Source organism: Paramisgurnus dabryanus, chromosome 2, assembly GCF_030506205.2.
Source record: "Paramisgurnus dabryanus chromosome 2, PD_genome_1.1, whole genome shotgun sequence".
Lineage (NCBI taxonomy): Eukaryota > Metazoa > Chordata > Actinopteri > Cypriniformes > Cobitidae > Paramisgurnus > Paramisgurnus dabryanus.
In genome coordinates this window covers 49,819,493-49,846,754 of record NC_133338.1, presented here as the reverse complement: position 1 = coordinate 49,846,754, position 27,262 = coordinate 49,819,493, and the positions used below count along the sequence as shown (strand labels likewise).

Below are 27,262 nucleotides of genomic sequence, written 5' to 3'. Positions count from 1 at the left end.
TGACGAAATTTGGGTCACGCACACTGTACGCGGACCATCGGGTATGCGTAAAAACTGATTTTTACAGCCGGATTTTTACAGTAATTTATAGAGGCAATTTTGTGTTACTAAACTTTCAATTGATTTTTAAAGTGGTATGTGTTGTAATAGAAAAGCTATTGGGTTATTTGGTGTTTAATGTATTACTGTATACTATAGAATTGCCAAGTATAGGTGTAGTCACATTTACATTTAGGTACATTTAGGCTGATCGGCCGATATTTTACATTTTTTTAAATATCAGCATCCATTTATTAGGGATCGACCGATATGGATTTTTCAGTGCCGATGCCGATACAGATTTTTGTTTCATCAGCCTAAGCCGATGACGAAACAGGCTGCCGATTTTCTTGAGCCGATATTTGGAGCCGATACTGCTTTTGCTCACTCAATTTACGTCATAAAAATTATGTAAAAAAAATGGCATGTTGTTAAAAAGAGATGTTATTAGTTTGGACAGTTCTTCCATTTATTCTAGTCTAGGACTAGTCTAATCCCTGCCCTGGAAACTGCCCCATAGAGATGAGAAATAAAAACCCGCTTTGTTCAGCTATGATCAGCTGTTAGGCTGAGCTTTCAATGTTGTCGTGGTGTTTGGTTGTGTTGGTTGTTTTTAGTCACATGACCTGCAATCGCTTGTGGCTTCCAGCACTCTGTCAGTAAATAATGGCGGAAAAAATTGCCGAACACGGAAGCCATGTATCGTCTGATGCCGATAAACATTAAACTCGCAAATATCGGACTGTTATATCGGCTGGCCGATATATCGGTCTATCACTACCATTTATGATGCCAAATAAATAGACACCCAGAAAACACACTAAACACAGACAGTAAAATGACCAATCATAATTTTTAATGTGACATTGCGATGAGTTAAGCTTGAAGTAAAGCGTACAGTGCACGCATACTATGTTGATGACGAAATTTGGGTCACGGAAATTGTACTCGGACCATCGGGAATGCGTAAAAACTGATTTTTACAGCCATATTTTTGTAACCGCGTGTGCTTTGTTTTATGGAGCTAGAAGAGTCTCAATAAAGATAAATGCACACACTACATTCACATATGCACACACAGGATTCATAAATACACACGCAGGATACACAAATGCACACAAAATTCACAAATGCACACACAAATTTAAGAAGCACAGAAGATTCACAAATGCACACAAAATTCAGAAATGCACACAAAATTTATAAATACACAACCAATTCAGAAACCCCACGTGGGGTGCGTTCTTGTGATTGGCTAAAACAAGGGAGATATCTAATTGGTTGCAGATCATTCCCTGTTTAAAAAAAGGCATTTGTGTGTATGCAGTAAAGTTCACAGACCAAAAACAGTTTGTAAATCAAGATATATTTGTGTGTGCATCAGAAATACATTTCTGAATCTTGTCCTGTGCATTTGTGAATCTTGAGTGCATTTGTAAATGTTGTTTGCATTTCTGAATTGGTTGTGTATTTATGAATTTTGTGTGCATTTCTGAATTTTGTGTGCATTTGTGAATCTTCTGTGCTTCTTAATTTTTGTGTATGCATTTGTGAATTTTGTGTGCATTTGTGTATCCTGCGTGTGTATTTATAAATCCTGTGTGTGCATATGTGAATGTAGTGTGTGCATTTATCTTTATTGAGACTCTTCTAGCTCCATATTGTTTGTGTAGGTTGCACATGTGCGTACAAGAAAATTTAGTATTTAGCCAAGGAGTTTTTTTCGAAATGTGCATGCGTCGAATGTCTGTGTACACGTACAAGTCAAATAAACTATGCAATGTTGTGCGTTCGACCCTTCGTACCGTATCAGGTTTTACTCACAACAACACTCTAGCTTGCAGAAAAGATTTATTCATTATCTGCATCAGCCATCAAAACTCATCATAGAATCCTAATACTAGTGGTTGACCAATATATGTATTTTCCGACACTAGCATTTAAGCTTTAATTGCAAAAAAGTTTTCAAACTGGTTTTCCAAACCCTCCATCCATCTGTAGTTGTTTAAGCAAATAGGTGATCTCACTTTATCTACTGCTGTGGTGTGCCAGTCTCTGAACATCTATCAGAAAGTCTGTTTAATGTCTGTTGAATGATACTAGAATATGATTTGGCACCGGAGCAGTTCACTTAAAACATCACTTGAACCCAGCATTGCAGGAGATGGAGAGGGGAACTTAAAGAACAGGCCCATCTGGGTCATGAAGTTTGGCTTTTCATTTACACGTATTGGTGACTGCTAACAGGTTTCTCTTTATGTTCCGTTGTGGAATTGATCCTGAGAGATTGAAAATATTGATTTAACCCTGTTTCTTGCTCTGAACGTGCGTGTGCGAGGAGGTGCCAGCCACCGGCGTGTTCACACGTCCGCGGGGCTGGAGCAGGAGTTTTCTCTGCTTCTCTGGGGAGCCTTGATTACATCGAGCAACTCCAGCATATCTTTCCATTGTCCAACCATCCATCTTCCACTCCCTCGCTCTCTTAACCCCCACAACCAGGCCTGCCTCAACAGTAATATATGTGATGATGTACTCACCGCCCCCTAATTGATAGAGTGATTCAGCGGAGTACTCGCTTTAATAATTGGTCCTATGGGAGCTCAAGCAGACCCTGGGAGGATGGGCGTCTGGATGCTGGGAAAGTTGAGAGGAGTTACACACCGTCCTCCCCCGCTGCCACCTCGCTACGTGGATTTACAGTAGGTCGTCTAGCGTAATCTTTTCTGTCTCTGTAAAGTTCTGGGTTGTGACCCACAGGTTTCTGCGGGTTTCCATTACTGACGTCCTACGTTAACCCTGACGTGGTTTTCTGATTCATGACCTCCTGAGGTTTTACACAGGTCACCAGCGGTAATTTATTGAGGCCATTTTATGTTACTACACTTTCAATTGATTTTTAAAGTGGTATGTGTTGTATTTAAAGGCAATGTAATGAGAAATTAATTGATCGGTTGTCAAGTCTTTGTACCGGTGATAAGACAGATTATCTATTATGAAGTATTAAATGCTGCATTACTAAATTGTAGTTTTTGATTTTTGGTGCTCTTTAACCTGATAAAAGGAAATTGTAATGAAATGCTCTTCAATGAATTAGTCTGTGTGAATCGGAAAGCCTTTGTAAATCACATGAGACGCTGAGGTAGAAGTTGAAAGTGAGAAATGGGAGCCATAAACAACACAAGTTCTTTAAACACGTAATATCGAGTAAATGTATTTTATTTTGTAAGAATAAGAATAAGATACGAAAGACGTGAAACTAGCACATTTATGTATATTTTTCCGACAATGGAAATTACAAACATTACAATATTTGACCAGTATTTGACCAGTTAAAATCACGTTATCAAGAGTTTAATCAGACGCACGTGGGTTTCACGGTTAAAGGGACATTCCACTTTTTTGATAATATGCTCATTTTCCAGCTTACCTAGAGTTAAACATTTGATTCTTACCATTTTGGAATCCATTCAGCTGATCTCCAGGTCTGGCGTTTTTAGCGCGAAAAAGAGTTTCGATTTTTTTCCTAGCCATATCTGACTAGAAAATTGCAAAAAAAAATCAGTCTGTCTTGGTACACGATGTAACAACAGAAAGTCAAGTTTTAAATAGGAAAAGTATCAAAAACTCTTTGGTAATTTTTTTAGCGCAATGCTAATGGTCTAATCAGATTCAATGGATTGTGCTAAGCTATGCTAAAAGTGCTAGCGCCAGACCCAGAGATCAGCTGAATGGATTCCAAAACGGTAAGAATCAAATGTTTAACTCTAGGTAAGCTGGAAAATTTGCATATTTTCAAAAAAGTGGAATATCCCTTTAACTTACTCGTCTGAGCAGAACCTAACTTCAGTCTCTGTTTGTTTAACGGTCTGAATAGTTGCTAAACCATACTCTGAAACAAATACCTCATCAAAAATAAATGTTTTGGTTTCTTAAAGACGAGGGAGGACGGCGATCATGGATTACCGCTATTTATTTAAAGGGAGGTTTGGCAGGCGATCTGTAGTTTGTATACATTATAGTAGGGCTTTTATCTTGTTACTGCTGAAACCGTCTATAAATGGTCGAATCTGACCCTTTGAGTTAAATTTACATAAACATTCATGCATTTGGCTGACACTTCATCCAAAGCAACTTAGGACCTGTTTGCTCGAGGGTGAAAACGTAAAAATATTTTATCGGATGCGCCTTTTGTTTACACGGCGTTACCATTTTTGGGGCTTAAAAACGCAAAAAGTGAAACCACCCTCCAGAGTGAAAATCTTAAAAATTATCTACCATCGTGTTCCCATCTAAAGGGTAAAAACGCAAAAGTCTGCTCACGGTGGCTCTCGTCACGTACGCGTTTACGTCACAGGCATGGGCCAGTTCAGGAAAATACCAACAAACATATCAGATTATTTCCATACGTCGGACCTTCAAGTTGTCATAGCAGCTCTGATAAATATACAGCAGTTGTATGAAATATTCACAGCTAGTATTACTGATCAGCGAAGCCGCATTAATTACCTCCATCAAATTGTTGATGCGCCAATTCGTCGGAGGCAAACCAGACAGCTTTGGACGAGACCTGGGAGAACATGGAAAAAGGTTGTACGCAGGCGTGTGGACTGGTGTTCAGGGTTTTCCGCAGAAAATGTGTTAGTTAAGGTGGTAGGGTTGGGCGGGTGGGCGGGGCCAAGGACGTGCAATCAAAGGGGCGGGGCGTATGCGTCATGATGAAAATTTAAATATATATATATATATATATATATATATATATATATATATATATATATATATATATATATATATATATATATATAAATTAAATAAATAAATAAATAAATAGAATATTTATTTTTAATGAATGAAGTGAGAAAGAGCACTCAACAATTATATCTAATCAACAGGCACGTGAAACCTTAGCAGGTTGCTCAAACATCAAAATCACCAGCTAACTTACTTTAAAATTAGAAGAACTATAGACTAATACAATAACAGGCTTAAATAACCCCAAAACATAAGTCCACTTACAGTTCTCACAGACACGTGTTTTATCAACTGGCTATCCTCCAGACATGACGGACCACGTCTTTATCTAATTTCGGCCGTGTGGTGGCGTGCACGCTCGTGGTGTGAAGCGCGTCCGCGCTATTCTCCGAGATGTTTTATCAACTGGCTACTAATCCTCCAGACAGTGAGGGTCCGGACCACGTCTTTCTCATTTTGGCCGTGTGGCGTGTGTCCTCGCATGCGGTGTGATGCGCGTACGTGCTATACTCCGAGATGCACTTGACAGCCTTTTGTGCAGCGATTTTTTTTTTGGGACGAGCTAGTTAAGGCGGTAGGCTTTCCAAGCTTAGGCGGGCCACCTTAACTAAAATATGCTGCGGGAAACCCTGCCATATCTAAAGATCTCATATACAGGTATTTTCACTGTCTGGTTTGTGCATATCCATACTTGTTCGTTTTACATGCCTATATTTTAATGTATGAATAAATACAAAATACAATGCATACTATATCCTTAATATATCTAAAAATAAATAAATATCTTTTGTGCATTTTCACTTTAACTTCCACTTTTTTAAACTGTGCTGAGCATTTAGTAAGTGGAAAATGTGTATACATCAAAAACAATCTAAACATAAATCTGAAAAAAATTTAGCTACCGTGAAAAATACCGTTACTGTCTAATAAAATGAATAATTCCTTGAAATGGATTTTTGGTCATACCGCCCACCCCTAAGTTGAGCTACAGAAACATTTCCGCCACTTTCTCTTACTGTGGATGGAAGTGATGGTCTATTAACTGCATATGTTTGTGGATCCTTGTTACATAGCAGATTTCTACTCACTGTTGAACAGCAGCTCTCTGGATGACAGTGATGGAGTAGGGTGTATTTTTGGTTAGCCATAATAGAATCAAAAACATTAGTCAGGTCTGCTGGCCTGTTTGTTTGTCATTTTTAGACCATTAAGCATACATATTAAAGGCAGCTACAGTATGTACTTTACATACTGTAGGATACAAATTTCATCTTCCTCTTCGTTCTTATCCACTGTCAGTCAGTGTTCACCCACAAACGGCCGATGAATGATGGGTTCAAACACAAGCTGCTATTTCTACATTAAGGTTAAATGCTTTTGAATATTTTTATGCTCATTGAGGATTTGCTCATAAAGCATAACCATATCTATATGAAGTTGGGTAGACAAAGCCAGAAACCTTGGCTGAAGTGTAGATTGGAATAAATAAAATCCTTGGAAGATTAGATTTGAAAGATTAAATGCGATTGGTGTACCTGTGCCCTGGTGAGAGACATTGTACGTTATTGACATTATACAACAGCAAATGAATGCCTTCTTATGAGATGGATTTAAATGCTTTTTTAAAAACCGATATTGTCTGGTGGATTGAAAAGAATTCTTAGTATTTGCATGTCATCGATTCATATAATATATTATGCAGCCCGCTTTTGAATTCTGAAAATATGCTCTGCTCAGAAATAAAGACAAGCACATCTGAAAAAACCTGCCATGGTTTCTGCTGCAGCGTCGACTAAACATGAGTCCTTTAAGATTTCTCACAAAATTCTTCGTCATTTTTAGTCCCATATAAGAAGATACCGTGACAGAATTTTTATATAAAAATATTTATTTGTGTTCATTAATATCCCAAGTGATTTAGCTAAAGTCTCTCATTTACTGTGTATTTGGGATTTTCTCTGTCTATAATTAATTAGTAAACTAAAAACATACCTGTCCTCAACAAAATATGAAACCGTTTGAAAAATCAAGCATTATAGCGAAACATTTTCTGAATAGTGTTAACATTTGTTTAAGATGTTCGTTGTTCGGGTTTTTCCGACTATGCATGAGGGAGCTTTAAAAGTGTGGTGATTGTCTACACGCAAGTGTGTGTTTGTTAGGTCCTGGTTTTTCAGCAGGTGGCAGATGGCCTAAACTCGACCACTCTCACTTATACGCTCATTAGGTCACAGTGCAGAATAAAAGCTTGTGGTCTCAGCTTGTTAAAGCCACAAGGCGAGTCAAAGGACAATGTTTTGACCCAAACCCTGTGTAATGGTCACATCTAGGGTGTGCCAACTTGAATTTTATCTTGCAGCGTTTCGGTAAAGCCTGAGACCCTGTCATTAACTTTATAGCCACCTGTAAGAGCAAGCTGGTTAGCATGAGTCAGATGTTGGTGGAGTTAACGGCTCTAAATGGATTACGGATTTAGGATATGCATGTGTATTTTATCTTAAGCATGACGAAATCAAATAGAATATTTATGCATGGTTAACAAAGTAAAAGTATATGGGTAATAACCTTATAAAAATAATTTTACTATTTATTGAATATGTTATTGTGTGCATATGCAATAACCAAAGTCCAATCTTTTTTTGAGTTTGCATGCTTCATTAACTCAAATTATTTTTTTCTTTTTGAATAGTTGTTAAAATAAGTTCAGAAGAAACTTTTCCCCATACCTCAAGGGGATTTATTTGGCATACTTGAATTTGGTTCTGCGTCACCTGCTCAACTTTCAAGGCACAATTTGAGCCCTTTGTCTCCTGTCTGTGCGCTTCAACTCCTAGGGAGCAGTGTTTTTGGATGCAGTTGTTCTTGGGTGTAAAAGGCTTCCTGCCTGCCTCCCTTTGCCCCTCTTTGTCCCTTCCCCCATCCAAGCCGAGCCAGGGACCCTCGGACTGAATGCCTCCATATTGTTGGTTTAGTCTATTGTGATGCTAATGGCAGCCGGAGACCCTCAAGTCATCTATCACGCGTGACAGGGAAGCAGGGTCTTTGTGTCGTGTACTCAACACAGGAGAAGGACTGCTGTCTCCACAGGTCTCACCGGGAACATATCAAATTCAAGAAATAATGTATGCTTTTTGTGGTCGTATCTTCACAGTGACAGTACTGAGGAACTCTACCCCAAATTATGAATATTTCACTTTGTACCAGTCTATAAAGACTAACTCCCTATGTAAAGTACATGAAAGTCATATGCAGATGTACACCAGAACTATATCTCTCCAATATATTTGTTTATATAATTCTTTCAGGTGCTTTTAAATAATAAGTGTGTTTGATGAATAAAAAATGTTTGATGACTGATTAATAACGGATGATTGATTCATTTCTAAATGACTGATTATTACAAATAGTTTACTTCCTCTTTGGTATTTTACGAATAATGTTTAGAATTTATTTAACAACCATACATTATACATGGACATTATCCAACTTATTTTATGGCTACTTACCACACACACTTTAAAAAGATGCAGCTAAAAGTTAAAACCACATGGTTTTACCGGTATTAATGTAAAGCTGCTTTGAAACAATTAACAATTGTAAAAAAGCGCTATATAAATTAGAATTGAATTGAATTGAAAAGTTTTGCAAGTCAATTCAACCTACTATTTTAAAGGGGACAGAGAATGAAAAAACCCTTTTACCTTGTCTTTGTTGAATAATGGTAGTCTACCCGCATTCAAGAACATACAAAAAGTGCTAGACATGCTAAACATCTCAGTCTCATAGAAATTCCTCTTTTAGAAATGTCAGTCTGAAAACGGCCCAATCTGAAAAACTGATGCTTATGACATCACAGGCATCTCACTGCCCCTCCACTTTAAAATAATTGGCTACATTTTTTGAGTGGCAGCAAAGTCAGCCAATCAGTAATGAGATTGCTAGTTAAGCCAGTAGGGGGAGCCAAGTAGGTGCAAAACCACTTGTTTAAAATCCCCCACCCTAATAGAGCTATCTGAGAGAGGTTTTTAGGAAGCTTCTAAGGCATTACAGACCCAAACAAAAAAATTGTTGTCTACATGTCACATCACAGAACAAGGATAAATACCCCGTTCAATCATTCTATGTCACCTTTAAGTTTTTTTTATTAAACTTTAAAAAGTTTACATAACTTATAAAAGCAAATTGAAATTGTTTAACTTCATTTGTTAAGTTAAAGTAACATAAAAATACTTTTTATTTGACAAATATTCTGCATCTAAATATGAACATAAAATATTGATATTTGTTTCCTGGAGGCTTTAGGCCAAGAGTTCAAACAAGAAAAACATGCATTTAGTTTAATTATTTAAAGGGGACACACCATAAAAATTTGACTTTTTCCATGTTTAAGTGCTATAATTGTGTCCCCAGTGCTTTTATCAACCTAGAAAATGTGAATAAGATCAATCCAGTAACTTAGTTTTGGTAAACCATGTGAAAAAATAGGTCACTGAACTTTGGCTCCCCTGGTGATGTCAGAAGGGGATAATAGCGCCCCTTAATCTGCACTATCCAACCACGCCACTGCCATTTAGTACAGAGATCAGCTCATTTGCATGTTAAAGGACCCGACACACCCAAAATGGCACATTTTTGCTCACACCTACAAAGTGACAATTTTAACATGTTATATTAAATTATTTTTATGGCATTTTGAGCAAGAACTTCACATATGTACTCTGAGGACACCAAATATTTATTTGACATCTTAAAAAACTCTTGTGAAATGTCCCCTTAAATTAAATTATTATGCAAATTTATATTTCATTTATTTGTGATATTAAACTGCCTTAAACTGAGTCGCAGTCCCTAGATATAAAGCTGTGTTATTATTTTTAAGTGTGCATAACAAATCTCAGAATGTCGCCACTGACCAATCAGAATCAAGCATTCCATAGCGCTGTGTAAGAATTGTTGTTAATCATCTCTAGGATTGGCTTTTTTATATAATATTATATATTTGTACTGTATGCAAATATGCATCTAGGGGTGGGCGATAAACCGGTAGACTTGATTAACTGGTAGAAATTTGTCAACCGGTAGATATTTTGGACTATCATCTCTATCGAGGTTACGCGCCCATGTCACGCTCCTGTGCTCCTTTGGTTACGAAAACGTAACGTTTGGTAACGTATTTAAGCACCACAGTTTTACAACAAGTTTTTTTAAGCCATTGAAACACAAACAACAGATCTGCGTGTGCTCTTTCTGTGTGTGAGGAGCGCGCATATACACACACACATATATATATATATAAAATGAATTATATCGTGATAGAAGATTTTGGTCATATCGTCCACCCCTATATGCATCTGTTTTGACAACTCACAAATACAGATTTGGTAAATGATAGATTTGAAATGGGAATCCATTGAAATTAGCTCCTGGTCTCTTACTGCTTTAACTCTACAGCCACGATCCAGCATCCGATGACATCATCCCCATCCAACCAACCAGATGTGAGTGCGGTCAGGCCTGAGCTAAACAAATGTGCTTCAACAGGAAATGAGCCCTTTACAAGTTCGGAGAAACAAAACCTGATGTGTTTTAGCAATCAAAGAACATAACCAAAGCCATTAAAAAGCTTTAACACGGCATAACTATAAATGAGGACAATGTTTATTGCATGAGGTCTGAGCTGAGCTGCATGATTTTGCTTTGATTAATTCATCTTTGCTGTGACATGCTGGCAGGAAGGATGATGGGTCTTTATTTGCTTCACCCCCTTAGTGTGGAATCAATGGCAATTTTATGCTGTCTTTTTCAATGATATAACACACTCCTGCTGTAGAGACTCTTTGGCTCCTGCCGAGTGCTGTCTGCGAGGGGCTGGAGGATGCTAATGGATGTGCTGGTGGTGATGGTTTCATCCCAGTTAGAGCTGTCAAGTGGAGGGAGCTGCCACATGTTGCCTCACCTTGCTTTAATAAACTGGTAATACTAACTTAAGGTGATCGCATTAGTCTAAGATGATTTAACAGCTCCAAACAATTTTGACCATGGTGGTCTGCATGATTAAAGTCTTGTCATTGTTACTTTTGACCCTGTCAGACATGTTGTGCCTAAAAATATTGGGGATGACAACTGACTTGGAAGTAAAACAAAAGGTTTCCTTTATCTGTGACTGCTTAGTCGATTTGGCAACTATAAAACTACGAAGAAACGCTCACTGTGCCGAGCCGAATAAAAGCAGCCAGGAAACCGCATCCAAGCGAAAGTAGTGTGATGCAGCTTTGAAAGAAAAAATGAATGTGTGGTAAAGTGGGCCAGCGGGGGATCGTGGGGTGTTTGGGGGAATTATAGCCAGACCCAGCAGCTGTGTAAACCTCATCACTTCAAGGAGGGGATGCAGGGGCCAGTGATGGACGCATGTAATGAGAGGATGAACTTTTGTGCCAAGACTGTTAATTGTTTTCCTTCCGCTAATGTCCAGCACACATCAAAGACACACCCTATTCGGAGCAAACCATCACAATGGTGGCTGTCTCTGAATAGGGTGTGTCTTTGATAATTTGCACTCTGGAGGTGCGATTGTAGCTGGACATTAGCTAAGCTGGAAGGCGATAAAAAGTGTGCAGTGTGCATATCTGTGTAGTCTGAGCAGGGGGAGAGGAGTTTAATGACTAATTTAGGGAGGGACCACTGATGGCTCTTAGTAGGAAGCGAGGAGGGAGTCTGCTCCTCTTTCTTCAGAGGGAGTTGGTGGTGAGGGCGGAGGTGCATTCCTAATTGAAAGAAGAGTCAACTCGGGGACAGTCCTAAAAAGGGGGTGCCACTGGGCCCCACTGAGAGTCCTCTGCTGTTTCAGGAGCTTTTGATATGGATTTGGGTGTCTTTGAATTTAAGGGATGCCTTTTCTTACTCAAGAGGGGGAATACACACTTTACTTCCAAGCCGGTCTCCTGTGCTCTGCTTTTGGGAGAGCCGGGTCATAAATGCCTAATCCTTTCCCTGCTGTTTTGACTGACAACCGGAGAACTCCTTCAATGGAATTACATCCTTTCCGATCTAACCTCCTGCTCTGCTGTCAATCTCTCTTACCTCTTTCTTTTTTACTTCGTAAAGGGCCTTTAAGACAAAGTGCCTAGACCACTGCCTAATACTCCAGCACAGATGGTGGCACTAATTCACAGAAAGATATTTCTATTGTGCCAACGGACATTCAACACCAAAGAAAGATGAATCTATAGATGGTAATGAATGTAAAAGTCTGGCTTTCTCATCTTTCTTTAGTTTTACGAAATCTTTATGCTGAGCTTTACGTACTTGGCTTACATTTATTTTGTGGCTGTTTGCAAATTCAGGTGTATTCCACCACCTGTAGTACATAGAGTAAATCTCCTTTTACATTAAATGTTACCATTAAACTATAAGAATGCATTTTTCTTTATGATAAGATCATAAAGGAGAGTGTGACACACTGTTCAGTTATGCTGGTCAGCGCGGATTGTGACAAAGAGCTAAACGCTAACTTTTTGTTACGACCACACACGCGTCCTCATTACATCACGCCTCTTATGCTGAGTTTACACCAACCGTGTTTCAGACGTCAAAATTGTGTCTACCGCGCCTAGTTTGCCGCTTGAACAGTTTGAATGCATTCAAGCATTGGTTGAACGAGTGACTCCGGACGGGGCTGCCACCACAGTAGCAAGCAGGCTCCTGATTGGTTAACGCGGCACGAAATTCCACCAAAGTTCACATTTTTCAACTCGTGCGTCAGCCGCAAATTCGTGTGAACCGCAAAATGCACAAAAAGCACCATTTGCGTGTACCGCGCACAACGCTCAATTCACGCCTTTCGCGTGAACTAGACGCGCGAATGAGGCGAAAACTCGTTTTCCGCGCCGTGCCAATGCCTCATCCGCGCCGCGGGACCTCCAGACGCGCGTCAACGCGTCTTCACAATGACTTAACATTGAAATCACTCGCGGTTCACGTCTCTACCACGGTTGGTGTAAACGCAGCATTACGGTATTGCTTCTGCCTTTTGTTCACACATGACACGTTCCTTAAATGTTATGCCAATGTTACTAGTGGTGCTTTTCCATTGCATAGTACCCCACGGTTTGGTTTAGTTTGGGTCGGGTCAGCTTACTTTTGGGAGCTTTTCCATTGGGTGCAGTATGTAGTACCCAATACTTTTTTTCGTACCACCTCGGTTGGGGTTCCAAGCGACCCGAGCTGATACCAAACGTGACGCGAAAACACAGTTGATCACTGATTGGTCTGAGAGAATCGTCACGTCATCGCTATAATGTAAAATATTAGCTTTACCTCAATGCTAGCTTGCGCTGTCTCGAGCAAACATGTTGTCATCTGCTCTGCTTTAAGTTCCCAAACTCCCATTTAGCGATGAAAAAGATCCACAGGTTGAGAATCAGTGAAACCATAACAGTTTTTTCCAGACTTGCAGTTTGTGGCGGAACATTTGCGACGAGCACGTCAGCATTATATATGCTTAAATGCAACCTAAATGAGGCTCCGCGGAGCGCCGTCGGCTGACGCCGCGGGTGTTTGTACAGAAACTGTCATGTGAGACAGAGGTATATATGTGCAAACATCTGTTTGTGGTGGTCAGTTTTAATTTTGTGGCGAACTGAGAAATAAATAACTGTATGGGAATACATTGACGCTCTCACTTGTATGATGTCACAGCAGGCAGCGCAAATATAACGACACACCTATAATCCCTCCCACTGCGAAGTGATACTAAACTCGATGGAAAAGCTAACCACGCCAAAGTGAGGTGAGCTGACCCTACCCAAACTAAACTAAACCGTGGGGTACTATGCAATGGAAAAGTGCCATAGGTCCTTTACAGGAGCAATCCCAAAACATTTACGAGACATGTTTATGTTCACACCGAGGGGCAACCTTCCGATCTCTCTGATGAAGCCAATACGGAAGTGACTTGAACTTGCAATTCATTGACTGGCCACTAGAGGCTGGCTCCAAAATGGAGTAAGCTCCCATATACCCCCATGTTAAAATGCCCAACTCTACAAGAGTAAATAATGTTTACAGCCCGGTACAAAATAGATTTTGGTCTTTATAGCTCATATTCATAATATCTGTGAGGGGGTGAATTTTTTTGTAAATCATCCGTTTAAATAATATTAAGCCTTAAAGTTCTGTACAATTAAGGGCGTGGCCACTTGAGTGACGGGTGAACTGCCACTGCTGTCACTAGAGTCAAGCTAGGTGGGCGTGGTTTCAGCAACAAGCCACCTTAGCCACGTTCCGCCTCTTTACCCATTTTCGGTTATTTGCGAGTGATGCGTGGCCAAAATGGCTCCACAGGCTCCGCCTACTATTGGTTTCAAAAAAGCTCTTCACAAACGATGTCAAGGACTACATCCAAATTTTTTACAGTCTATGGTCACACAAAAGGTTTTCTCCCGATTTTACGGACATTTTCTGGAATCAAAGTGCTGTGTTGATGGGGTTTTAGAAACATGTTAAGAAAACATTTACCGAATGTTCATCATGACGTTCCTTTTAAAGGTAAAAATAGTTTATTTGTCTTTTAAAACTGAAATGTCATTGTATGGAAACATTTGTAAAATATTAAATGTGTGTCATTCTCTTTAAGCTTCAATGATGTTTTAACATTGTTTTTTGATTAAAGTATGCTGATTTTTGTTAAGTCACGCTCAGAATCATATTAAAATCACAAAAAAAAATGGATGGGGTAACCCTTCAACCCCCCCTACACCACCCCTGTGCTCGCGACACTGTCACCTTTTTTACTCTGAGGAGTTTGCAAGTCTGAAAAATAAGACCATACAGACTTTAAACAGCATGAGTGTAAATAACAGAATTTTCATAGTTGGGTGAACCATCTCTTTAATAAGAACTGGGGAAACTTAAGTGGTTCACAAAGCCATCCATGTGTTCGCCTTTTTACAACTGTAAAACTGTTTACTTTAAAAACACAAAGTATTTCCATTTATTAACGTCACGGGGGGCAGCTTGTTTCCAGCTCTTTCTGCACTTCCAATATGTGCTGCGCTTCTTTTTTGTGACTCCATCTTGCTTTGCCAGTGTTGTTTTGCACTGCAAACGCAGGAAAGAAAGCGTGCTGGCCAAGTCCTGCTGAGCTGGGTTTTTTCAAGGCATTGAAAAGAATGAATTATTCAGCAGTAAGCATGCTTACAGCTGGCCGTTTGTGAGCTTTGATCTAGGAATCAGGCGTCTGCATGAATGCCCTTATTGTCATGTTATGTGTACACAGTGTGTGAATTATTGAAAGTGGCGAGGCTCTGGCTTCATCTGGGGGAGATTACAGTGTTGGCATGCTGGGGGACTGGGCTGAAACAGAAAATCCCAAGATGCCTTTTTATTTGTCCATGAGGCCACATGATCTCCAGTAGTTGTTAGCCTTAACATAATGTTTTACGCGAGGAAAAAGAAGCTGCCCCTTCGTGCATCAAGCACGCCCGTTAGAGTCCCACTCTTATTGGGTGATGAGTTTATCCCTATGTTGCGAAAGTCACAAAAGAGTCTTCGTAGAGGGGTGTTTCTGTATTCATATGACCTTTCTAGCCCAAATTTGTTTGGTATGGCTAGGGTTGGGGATGTTAGGGAAAGTTTTTTTTTTTTAAATACTGGAACTGAATGATTTCATGACTTGCATTTTTTGAATGTCGCATTGTTCTACTGATGTAAAACATTTGTGTAAACGCACCGAGAGAGAGAGAGAGAGAGAGAGAGAGAGAGAGAGAGAGAGAGAGAGAGAGAGAGAGAGAGAGAGAGAGAGAGAGAGAGATTCCGTTTCACACGACAGGTGTGTCTAATCGCTAAAGCTCAAAAGAAATTACTCGGCCCACCTGAACATGACAAGCCCCCCTCCTAGCACACAGCAGGTGGAGGTTGCAGCTTTGCCGTCTTTATGTGTGCCCATTTCACAAACAACAGACCTCAGGCCAGCTTCCGTCATAGCCAGCCGGCCCACTCCACGCCCAGAACACATCTGCTGCCCTTCCACTTCAACTGTTTCTTTAAATATTAATTTTTGGTCTTTTTACCCGACAGCATAGCGAAACAATGGGATGAAAATTGCATTTGTTAAATGAGGATTTGAAATCTGGTTACCCTTGGTGTCAGGGTTCCCACGGTTCCTTGAAATCGTTGAAAGTTTGTGAATCTGGGGGGAAAAATTCAAAGCCTTGGGAAGTGCTTGAATCTATTTTATGCAAGAAGTTTTCTGGAAAAAAATCCATATTATTCCCTATGTAGTGTAGGATAATATCATAAAATTTCTAGCATTTTAAGTACACGTGCTAAACTGTTTGCTTTAAATGCTTATATCTGCTGTATGCGAATGTTGATTCATACCAAAATGCTTTTTTGCATAGTTGTGTTTGACACATGAAAACGTCTCGGATTACGTATGTAACTGTTGTTCTCTGAGAAGGGAACGAGACGCTGCGTCTCCCTTGCCATACTTCCTGCGTCCCTGTAACGCCGTCTTTGGCAATATTTTAGATAGCCATATACTTCCTGGCTCCCATGTCACCCTGTCTTTGTCGTTAAGCCTCACCATTGGTTAAATTTGATATACACATTCAGACGCACTTACCCCTGGAGGCGTCCCCAAAGTGGCACCGCAGTGCGTGAATTCCCTCAAAAGGGAACTGTAACAATGTATCTTAAACGGTTACATGATGTAACCTTGCTTTGACTTGAAATGTGTCCCCACATTTATTCCTTGAATTTGAGGGTATTGGACATGGAAAGTCCTTGATAGGTCCTTGAATTTGAAGTTAACTCAAGCCCTTTTCACACAGATATTCCGTAAGATACACGGGACAGGCATCCTGGAATTTTACGGGACTGCTTGATATTTTATTCATTCACACTGCCAAGTTTACACGGCATCTGATGGTCCCGGAAAGACACGTGACATGTTGAAAGTCCCGCCCTCTCTTCTACGCAGCGTCTGAAGTTTGCATATTATTTATTATTTCTCTCTCCAGAAACAACTCGCGTGCATTTTTGTTTATGATAAGACTACAAAGGAGCGCGTGAATGCACAGTTCTATTCTGGTGAATGATCTCAGCTTCAGAGTGGATATTTGACAAGCTCCCTGATTTCTGCTTTGATACAGTTTTCAGACATTTCTCATCGTGATTGTTTATATGCATTTAAAACCCGCATTTTGAGGAGCTGAACAATATATCTCGTTGGGATGACATGCGGGTATTTTCGTTTATTATAGCTCAAATGAGCACGTGACGCGATATTCTTTTATGCTGCTGAATGATCTCCGTTTCAACGCAGTAAGTAACGAGCTAACTTACCTGATATCCGCTTCAGTCTAGTATGCTGACATTTCTCGTAGTGAATGTTGTAAATCCCTGATTTTAAAGAGTTGAACCAACTTCATGTTGCCATGACACGCGCGTCCTCACTACGGCACGTGCGTCATTGTTTATACGTCTCATATATCATTTCCTGATAACTGCTTCAATCTAGTTTGCAACATTTCTCGTGGTGAATGTTTATATACATGTTAGTTTGCAACATTTCTCGTGGTGAATGTTTATATACATGTTATCTCTCGTTGTAAGGAGCTGAACCATAACTTGTGTTGTGATGATGACGCGCGCGTCCTCACTTCGACACGCCCTTTATGGCATTCTTGTTCACACAGAGGGTTACCCGCGTATCTTACTAGGTCCTCTTTCCGGCAACGATCCCAGAAGATTAACGGAACGAGTTTTTGTTCACACAGACGCTTGTCTGGCAATTTTACGGGTATTTTCTGGGACCAGAGGTCTGTGTGAATGAGGTTTAAGGTGTGGGAACCCTGTGGATCTGGGGCCTAGTGGTTTGTAACACTGAGCAGTGTGGCTCATGTGGAAGATGTGAACGTTTGAGTCTGGCTGTTATTGTGTTATCGTATGAAAGGAAATATTTGTCCACATTGCTTTTACTTAATGCAAATTATACTCTCAGCAAAGTACAGTCCAGTACAGTTCCAAACTAAATTGGGGGGACATGTTGTAAATCGTGGCTACATCAGTTTTGCGGTTGCCTGTTAAAAAAAGCTAGTTTTATTACATGGGCCTCAAAATGAAACAAGGGCTCTATGGCAACCACTGGCTACAGTTGGACACATAATTAAAGTGGCTCCTTACCTATAATTTGCGTAATAGTTTTGGGGTGGCGGTATGTTATTAACATATGAAAAGGCTAAGCAGGGGTCATTGTGCCTTGCATCGGTAATTAGAGCCGAGCCGAGGGTGCAAGAATGTGTAGAGCTGCCATTAATTGAAGACCACCACAAAACCATGCTTTAATTATTATTTAGTGAGAACAGCGTTGTGTTAAATGAATATGTTTCCTCCGCCATTACTCGTCGTAACCATATGAATGTCTTTATCCGTTTCTTTTCATAGCTTGAGGCTTTGAAGAAATTGGGATTAAATTAGATTAAACTGAAAAGCTGTAGAGTTCTCGGGCCATTTTTATGGTAATGGCGCACACGGCCATGTTTTCATTTAAATTAGCCGTGTTTGTTTGTCCGCCTGGGGAGGGACCGCAACACGATGCTTAGAAATTTCGGCTTATGCATATGAATACAAGGTCATGCATTTCTGCTTTGATTAGGGTAATTTAAGTATTTTGTTTGGTGCAATTTTTACATATCTGATTAGTACATTTTCTGTAAAGTGGTGCAAGTTGGGAAAGTGCCATAGAAAAGAAATTTAATTGACGTTTTGTTTTTTCGTAGGACGGAACGAGCTGATAGCCAGATACATTAAACTCAGAACTGGAAAGACGCGGACAAGGAAGCAGGTAAGAGAATGTGTGTGGTCTTGCATGCACACTGCTGAGCTTCGGCATGAGGATCGTTTATAAAACGTCGCACATAGAGATGATACAGCAATAAAGAGATACTCTTACTCATTAGGTGGGCGATAAAATAAAAAATGTATATCATCATATCAATTTGAATTAGATTTTTGATAGATGACTATATTGAATATTCACATTTGTGACCCTGGACCACAAAACAAAAATCATACGGGTCAATTTTTCTGAAAGCTGAATAAATAAGCTTGTTAAGATAGGACAATATTTGGCCGAGATACAACTATTTGAAAATCTGGAATCTAAGGAATAAAAAAATCTAAATATTGAGAACATCATCCTTAAAGTTGTCCAAATGAAGTCCTTAACAACACATATTACAAATGATAAATAAATGGTTGATATATGTACGATAGGAAGTTTACAAAATGTCTTCATGGGGCATGATTTTTACTTAATATCCTAATGATTTTGCCATTCTTTTTTTTCAAATTTTGACCCATACATTGTATTTGTTGGCTATTGCTACAATATACCCGTGCGACTTCTGACTGGTTTTATGGTCCAGGGTAACATTCCTGAAATGCAAATTTTTAATAGAAAAGTAATCCGGAAATTACAAATTGTAATGAAATAAATTTAGATAAACTTTGCAGCGATGTATAGAAGAACCACACTGTACATTTTTCAACTTAAATGTTTAAGTGAATACTTAAGGTAAAAAATTTAAAGGGGCCATGGCATGAAAATCAGACTTTTCCATGTTTAAGTGCTATGATTGGGTCCCCAGTGCTTCTATCAACCTAGAAAATGTTAAAAAAATCAACCCAGTAACTTAGTTTTGGTAAACCATTCTCTACAAGCACATGAAAAAATAGGTTGTTGAAATTTGGCTCTCTTTATGATGTCATAAGGAGCTCTTATTATAATAATACCACCCCTTAATCTGCACTATCCAACCACAGCACTGCCATTTAGTGCAGAGAAAGAGAGAGAGAGAGAAAATAATTCACAGCACAATTGAGTTTCAATTTCAACAAACCACCATCATTGTGATTGCATTTCATCAGCTCATTTGCATTTTAAAGGACACACCCAAAACGGCACATTTTTGCACACACCTACAAAGTGGCTATTTGAACATGCTATAATAAATGATTTATAAGGTATTTTGAGCTAAAACTTCACATATGTGCTCTGGGGACACCAAAGTTTTATTTGACATCTTAAAAAAGCCTTGTGACATGGCCCCTTTAAGTTGAGAAAAAAGCTTAACATTTAAACATTTAAAAACTTTTTAGGGTGTTACCAATTGAAGTAGTTTTTCAAATTGATCCAATTTTTTACTTTTTACAGTGCATTTTTTGTTACCAAAAAAAACATTCCAGTTAATGTCATTTATACCTTTATACTTTAATAAACTCTTGTAATATGATGGGCACCTGTTGCTTTTGAGCACGTGTGGCATAATTTTGTATAAATGTAATTGTTACATTAAAGTGCTTTAAATGTAAAATTGTTCTTATTTTTTGACGTTTATCGCCCACCACTCCTTATAAACATATGTTATACTCACATGCACGCACACGCATATCGTCACTCATGAAGGGTCGTGGGGCTTTGCAGCATGCTTAGGCTGGGTGTGATGGTGCCACTTTAGGAGAGAAGAAGCATCGGCTCCAGGCTTAGCTAGCAGATGTTTTATTCAGCTGCACGAGAGCACGGCGCTAAACTGCAGCTGTGGCCGAAAACACTGAGTCACACATTAGCAAACGCAATGCATCACTATTTTAAAATGTGCATTATAACAAAATAGACAGATGTTATTACATAGATGACCTGTTCAGTACTGAAATGTCTGTTTAAATATATTGATCTGAGTTTCTCTCTTTGATATGTCATGTAATTTGATTTATACAGTGTGGTTTAATGTTGCTTTAAAGCTTCATTGAGCGCTTAGCTCTGTCCTAAAGCTCTTATTTGTTAGATTTACTACAGCGGACAGACAACATAATACAAGTCACTGTCTAATGTTAAATGTTCTGTGTGCATTTCAACTTGAGCTCTGTGGCATGAAAAATACCTTTTCGTTGTAAGCACATTATAGTTTTTTGTTTCATTTTGTAAACCAAGAAATAAATATGTAATTAATTGATAGAATTGCAAAGAACCTGTTGACAGAGCTCAAGTCCAAAATATTCCTTAAAGTGATATTACAGAGTATCCCGATTGATATGTTTCTCATTTGCGACCCTGTCTGTTAAAACCAAGCTAAAGTAATTTCGGTAACACTTTCAATGAAGCCTGTATTATGTCAATATGAAATTTAAAATGCTTTACAACTTTCACGATCTCATTCCTAACTTATAACGATTTATCTGTTTATTAAACCTTTGACAGAAATCTTATCAGAACATTGAAATATGCATGAGTCATTATGTAAAGTGTTTTTTTTTAAACTGTGTATTGACAATACTTGATTGGTTTACAGCTGTCTGTCTGTAAATACAACAAAGTAAGTAGTTTACTTTACTTTTTTTGCAAACTTTGGTAAATTTAACATCTAAGGAAGCCTCTTTAAAATGCTTATTTTTTGTTTTTAAGGAAAATAAAAATTAGTTCACCAAAAGGCATTTCTTTCTTCTTTTATACTTCCATTAAAAAAAAATGTGGGTCAGATATATACCTGTCTAGGTGTGTTCTGCAGGGCTCCAGACTGCCCCCAAATGGTGGCATTTTGCCCCTAAAATTTGAGTGTGCGCCACTGAATTTTACATCCAGTCACACATGTGCAACCAGTAAATTTGACCTTTTTTTCCAAAAGTGCACAATAAAATGTGTCAATGAATTTGAAAAAAACACATTGTACTTTCTGCATCTATCATTAAAGTATTTATTAGTAATACAGTGGAAATTAGTAGAAATGTGAATATTTGGTTAGCATGTTGATTTACGGTGTGTGCCCCTACATTTTCTGGTTGCGCCCCTAAAATTTTCAGTTGGGGGCCACTGTGCTCCTAGTGAAAAAAGTTAGTCTGGAGCCCTGTTCTGGATTAAAAAAGATTGGGAAACCCTGAAGTATAGGTTTCAAAAAGCTCTTTTCAACCCCATAGTATTATTTCTTTTTGCATTTAATATTTAAAATATTATCAGAGAAGTACTGGGATATAATAGTTTACAGCTTACATATAAACACTGATGTTTACAGGGTAAACACCTTCGTTTATCCTGTAAAAAAACATATAGTTAATAATGAGTCATTGAATCTTTCAGATTGAAAAAAATGATTCAAAAGAAATTAAACATTTTTAAAGATAGTGCTGCAATTCATATTTTGTCTCTGGTAATTCTATGTAATTTTCTTTAGTTGGCATTCAAAATCGTGGGAAAATCGAGTTCTTCATTTAAAATCTAAAAGATCGGAATTCAAATTTTTTCCAGGATCGTGCAGCCGTAGGAACTATGTGGACTTCATCATATCATACTCTTAAAAGTCATAGCCACACATAATGTATTGTGACTGTTATAATATAACATATTATAATGTTTATTATAAGGCATTATGATGCATTAAGGATGCCCTTATAATGTATTATAAATACAGGCTTCAGAAAAAGTGTTATCGTAATTGTTTGTGATTTACTGTTTTCTGTGACCTTAAAATATCTTTAATATTGACTAAGCAAGGTCATATCAGAGTTTGAAATTAAAACGATTGAAATCAAACTTACTGATAATGAGACTTTAGCCTGGATTTCACAGACACGGTCACATTTAGTCCTACAGCATAAAAAAATGCAGAATGCTTATGTTGACATTTCTCCGACTCACAACAAAGAGTCCAGAAATCGACCCGAACGTTTAAGCATCACTCCCATTCTGATTTCATTCGGCTAAGCCTAAACCATTTGTTGTAATTAATTTGGAAAGGTCAAAGGGACCACTTGCGGTGCTGAGATGTGCGTAAATGCGAATTTGCCGGGCTAGAGAATTAACAGTGGCGGTCCTCCCGAGACCACCGACCTCATTAACACACCGCGTTCAGCATGAGGCCCGTTCAACAGCCACTTATGTATGATTGGCCTGATTAAGACGAGGAACTCCATCCACATAACCTCTAGTGGCAGAGATCCGGTACAGCATCACTATTAATGCACCATTAGTACATAATTCATAAACAGTACTATGACTTAGGTGAATATGCAGAGCGGCGGTTACGGTGCCCCGGGGCCCGCGCGTCCGCTCACGCACTCCTCCCCGAAGAATACTAGACGCGGCCATTCTCATTCAGAACACAAAAAATCACATCTGCGCTCTCCTAATGTGCTTAAGACGCCTGCATACTCCTTAATCGTCTCACTTTAGCGAGGCGAGCGGGCCGCAGCGCCGGGTTAGTCGTCGGCTCGCGCTTGAATGTGCTTTAACGAAAGTACACCTCCTGTGATGCTCTGCTTGTTCAAAAATGTCAATGAGTGTTTATGGTTTTCTTTTCTTTTTGCCCTTCTTATTTTGTGTTGAAAAATCGGAGGTGTCTAGTCACATACAGGTCTTAGCAAGAAAGAAAGTTCGAGAAATCCAAGCTGCCATCAAGGTACGTCTGGCTCTGCCCTGTTGCAGGGGGGGCTTTTTATCGCCATGGTTACAGGCTGTTCCTTTGTTTTCCTCCCCTTCCCCACCCCGCAGGTGTCTAGTCACATTCAGGTTCTTGCCAGAAGGAAATCTCGTGAGTTTCATTCCAAGCTAAAGGTATGCGCTTTCTGCTTTTGTGCTCGTGGTTGCCATGCCTCTCACTTCCTGTTTCCTTGTGATGCACGTGGATGCCCTGTCGCTCTAATTCCCGTAACCTAGATGGCTCGCATGCAACGGCCTGTTTAACATGCATAATTCAGCATCCCTACCCCTCATCCAGTCCCTGATGTGGATCTTTTTCCATGCTCTCAGTAGATGTCTGTTTTAATGACCGTTTTCCCTCCTGCGTGTCATTGACCACTAAGTGTATGTGCTTTGAGGTTTTAACGCCATACGTCTCACTAGAAGAGTGCAGGAAACAAAGCATATGCTTTAGAAATGAATATGAATGAGAAATTCAATGCTCTCTGGGGAGTAATGATAACTATTACAAGTCTGTTTCGTAATGCAGTAAAAAAAGTTTTTGCGCACCGAGTTGGAACTGAGGTTTTATGAATCCCTAAATTTTCCACCCCTCTAATTTTAGGGGACTGTGAGTATTTTTAGAAAAGATCACAGCTGATACGTACAGTACTGTGCAAAAGTCTTAGGCCGCCACATGTAAGTTTTAATGACCAGTTATATTATTTTTTTTTTCACTTTCTTTATTAAGATACAAACTGAAAATTTAGGTAAAAAAATTTCTTTAGACTAATGTCAGTATATAGTGTGACCTCTTTTGACACTAAACACATCTTGAACTTCTTTTAAAGTCCTGAAGTTATTAAAAAGAATTCCTAAAAAAATTAAGATTTTATTTCATTTAGGTTTAAGGGGGCGTGTACACCAATGCGTTTTTTTTGTATTGTTTCCAATGGAAGTGCCGGGCGCTCAGCATTTTTCAGAATTGAAAAATGTAACACTTTGGTTAAAACACTCAGCTTGTCAATGTCACTTTTCACTCGACTGTCCAATCACAGTGGAGGAGGGGCGGAACAAATACCACAATGGCCAACTGATACATTGTACAACGACTGATAAACAAAACAGAAGTATCAAAGCAATCAAAGCGCTGAAAAAAGTGCTGTTAAGCGCCCACAGTTGGCATCTGCCTGGCATTTTCATCCGCATTTAAATGCTTTTGTGTACACGCTCCCTTTAAAAAAAGTGCTTTACACTTAAAGGCGCAAAAGAGGATGTTTTTCGCCGACTGAGAATCCAAAAACGGTTACTGAGTTTTTTAAATGAGCGCATGCGTAAGAACAGCCCTCCCTCCTTCACGGCTCATTTCTAGGGAACGCCTTCCAAAACTTGTGCACGAATATTTGAACACGAGTGTTTGTTTACCACCGGCATGTGCTGTGTCACATCAGTGGATTCATTATGTGAAATAATTTGATAATAAACAAATAATATGTTAAAACGTTAGATCAGTCGACGCTACTCCCATTTCAACTAGCATGTAGGAGACTGGTCACTGCCTTACAACTACAGTACAAGAACAACGTCAATATACTTGAATAACAGTACAACAATAATTATTCCCCAATAAAAAGAATAATCACTGTTACCTGTCGAGAAGAATTGTGCGAACTGCGCGTCTGTCTTGACACCTCTCTGTTCCTTCATTGCTCTCCAGCGTTGAAATGTTTCTCCAATAACGACTCTGTTTACATTACGTTCTTCTGACAATTTTCTCCTATTCACAGCGGCTTAAAGAAGTCTTTCTTTTGCGTCCTCCTTCGAGTTTCTTCTCTACCGTGGTGCAAATTCGATGAGGAAAGCAGGATCGACAATGAAAACAAAACGAAACTTAAGACGGAGTTTCATGCACTATGCGCATGCGTCGCCTGTGTTTAGTTACTGGAGCTCGCACGTCTCTCACAAGGATGGTAATGGCAGTGATTGACAAGCCAGAGGGCCAATCGCTTATGCGATGACCGCATGAGAAATTGGCTGATGTTTTTAAGGCCCAATCTTGTGCACAGATGACGTATAATAATATTAATACTTTCAATGCTTCTAATATATAGTCTTTTATCATTTAGTAAAGACCGTTTCAAGTAATATTGCAAAAATGTATAAAACAAACATCCTCTTTGGCACCTTTAAGCTTATATTTTTATTTAGTTTTTTTAATACTGCTTGCAAATTTCATGTATTTTCTGGATTTATTCTAATAAAGACTTGACTGAGAAATAATTATATATCTGACCCTAGACAACAAAACCAGTCATAAGTCATATGGTATATTTGTAGCAATAGCCAACAATACAATGTATGGGTCAAAAAAATATATTTTTTATGCCAAAAATCATTAGGATATTAAGTAAAGACCATGTTTAATGAAGATATTTTGTAAATTTGCTACGGTAAATATATAAAAAATGTATCTATCATTAGTAATATGTGTTGCTAAGGACTTCAACTTTCAAATGAGGCGATTTTCTTAATATAAATTTTTTTTGCAACCTCAGGTTCCAGATTTTTAAATAGTTGTATCTTGACCAAATTTCGTCAGATCCTATACATCAATGGAAAGTTTATTTAATCTCAATTTCAAAACAATTATGACTGGCTTTGTGATCCAGGGTCACATATGGCCATTATACCATTGCTAAAACAACATACCCAATGGTGACCTAAAAGGGCGTACACACCAAACGCAAATTGAACGATCTCTGAATGTAGATTATTTACAAAGTCAATGCAAAGACAGGAATAGATGCAAACTTGAACAGGTCAATGTGAATGACGCAAATTAAACGGCGCGATTGCCATGAAAACACACGCTATTCGCCTCAAACGCGTCTTTGCGCCAGTTAAAAAAATTAAACGGAAGCGAAAAATTTGCATGACACGAAATTATATCCCACAAGTAATCTAAAGCGAGGAACGCAATGTTTTGCGTTTGGTGTGTACGTGGCATAAGACTTTTAGCACAGACGCCATACAGACATCTTTATAGATTATAGTGAGTCATAGATCAATGTAGTATATTTTTATATCAAATGATGAATTAAATAATATTTGAATGTTGCTTTCTGCAAAATCTGTTTGGCAGTACTAAATCAAAATTCAGCATATTTTGTTAAAACAAACTAATTATATGACTAAAGAAAACCTCAAAAGCATCATGCAGTTTGTCGGTCTTCTCAATGTTGTGTCTGCATGGGTGCGATGTATGTTCGGTGTGTGTTTCTCATGCTGGCAGTTTGCTTTAGCTGGCGAAAGAGGCTGAGAGGTCAGAGATCAGCAGGATTTCAACAACACGAGCGGCCACATGACCGCCGGAAACCGCGCTAGGGTCTAAGTGCCGCTTTGCCTTTATTTTTCCCAAAGTTTAATGAGGTCACCTGTCCTCCTCAAACTCTCCGAACTAGAAGTCTCGACCAAAGAGGCCCATTAGAGCTGCCGCTCAGATGCTTTTTGTGGCGTTTCCCTCTTTTCTTTTTCTTTCTCTTGGCTTTTCCCCCCAATAACCCACTGGCCGTCAAACACTTTCCTCCTGCCGCATTAATGAAACTAGTGAAATCACCCCTCCCGATTCTGCCCACCATTTCCAAACGTCCCCCCGGTGTGATTCAGCACCGCGTAAACAGCGAAGTGTGCTGCATATAATCACCTTACATCAAATCTGTCTCCTCCACAAAGGATGCGGCCTACTAAAAAGGAGGTCTTTTGTGGAAGGCATAATCTGATAATAAATTGACCTGTCATTTAAGATACATCTGCAAGGGTCGTTTCCTAATGTCTGTGTTTACAGAAAAGACCTCGAGGTTGGTCTGACTTCTCTCTCTCGCCTCTTGTTTCTTTCAGTTGCTTTTTTCCGAGGTAATGACTAACTCCTTTTGACCGGCACACTTTTCCATAGTTCCCAGTTTACTCGGATAGATTAATGACTCCCCCATTTGTGTGTGAGAGAGCGTGCGTGTAGCTAGTGGA

General features: G+C 39.1%; 1 protein-coding gene across 9 annotated transcripts in view; it reads left to right on the top strand.

Moving 5' to 3' along the window:
• Nucleotides 1-27,262, top strand: part of tead1b (TEA domain family member 1b) — a 90,127-nt gene that overhangs the window by 44,240 nt on the left and 18,625 nt on the right. For 5 of the 9 annotated variants that reach the window (XM_065261536.2, XM_065261538.2, XM_065261534.2 and 2 more), the window contains 3 exons: nt 18,570-18,634; nt 23,178-23,240; nt 23,333-23,395. In XM_065261536.2, the coding sequence (XP_065117608.1) occupies nt 18,570-18,634; nt 23,178-23,240; nt 23,333-23,395 (191 nt within the window). The remainder of the gene's footprint in view (nt 1-18,569; nt 18,635-23,177; nt 23,241-23,332; nt 23,396-27,262) is intronic. The other 4 variants (XM_065261543.2, XM_065261541.1, XM_065261542.2 and 1 more) reach the window with 2 other exon arrangements.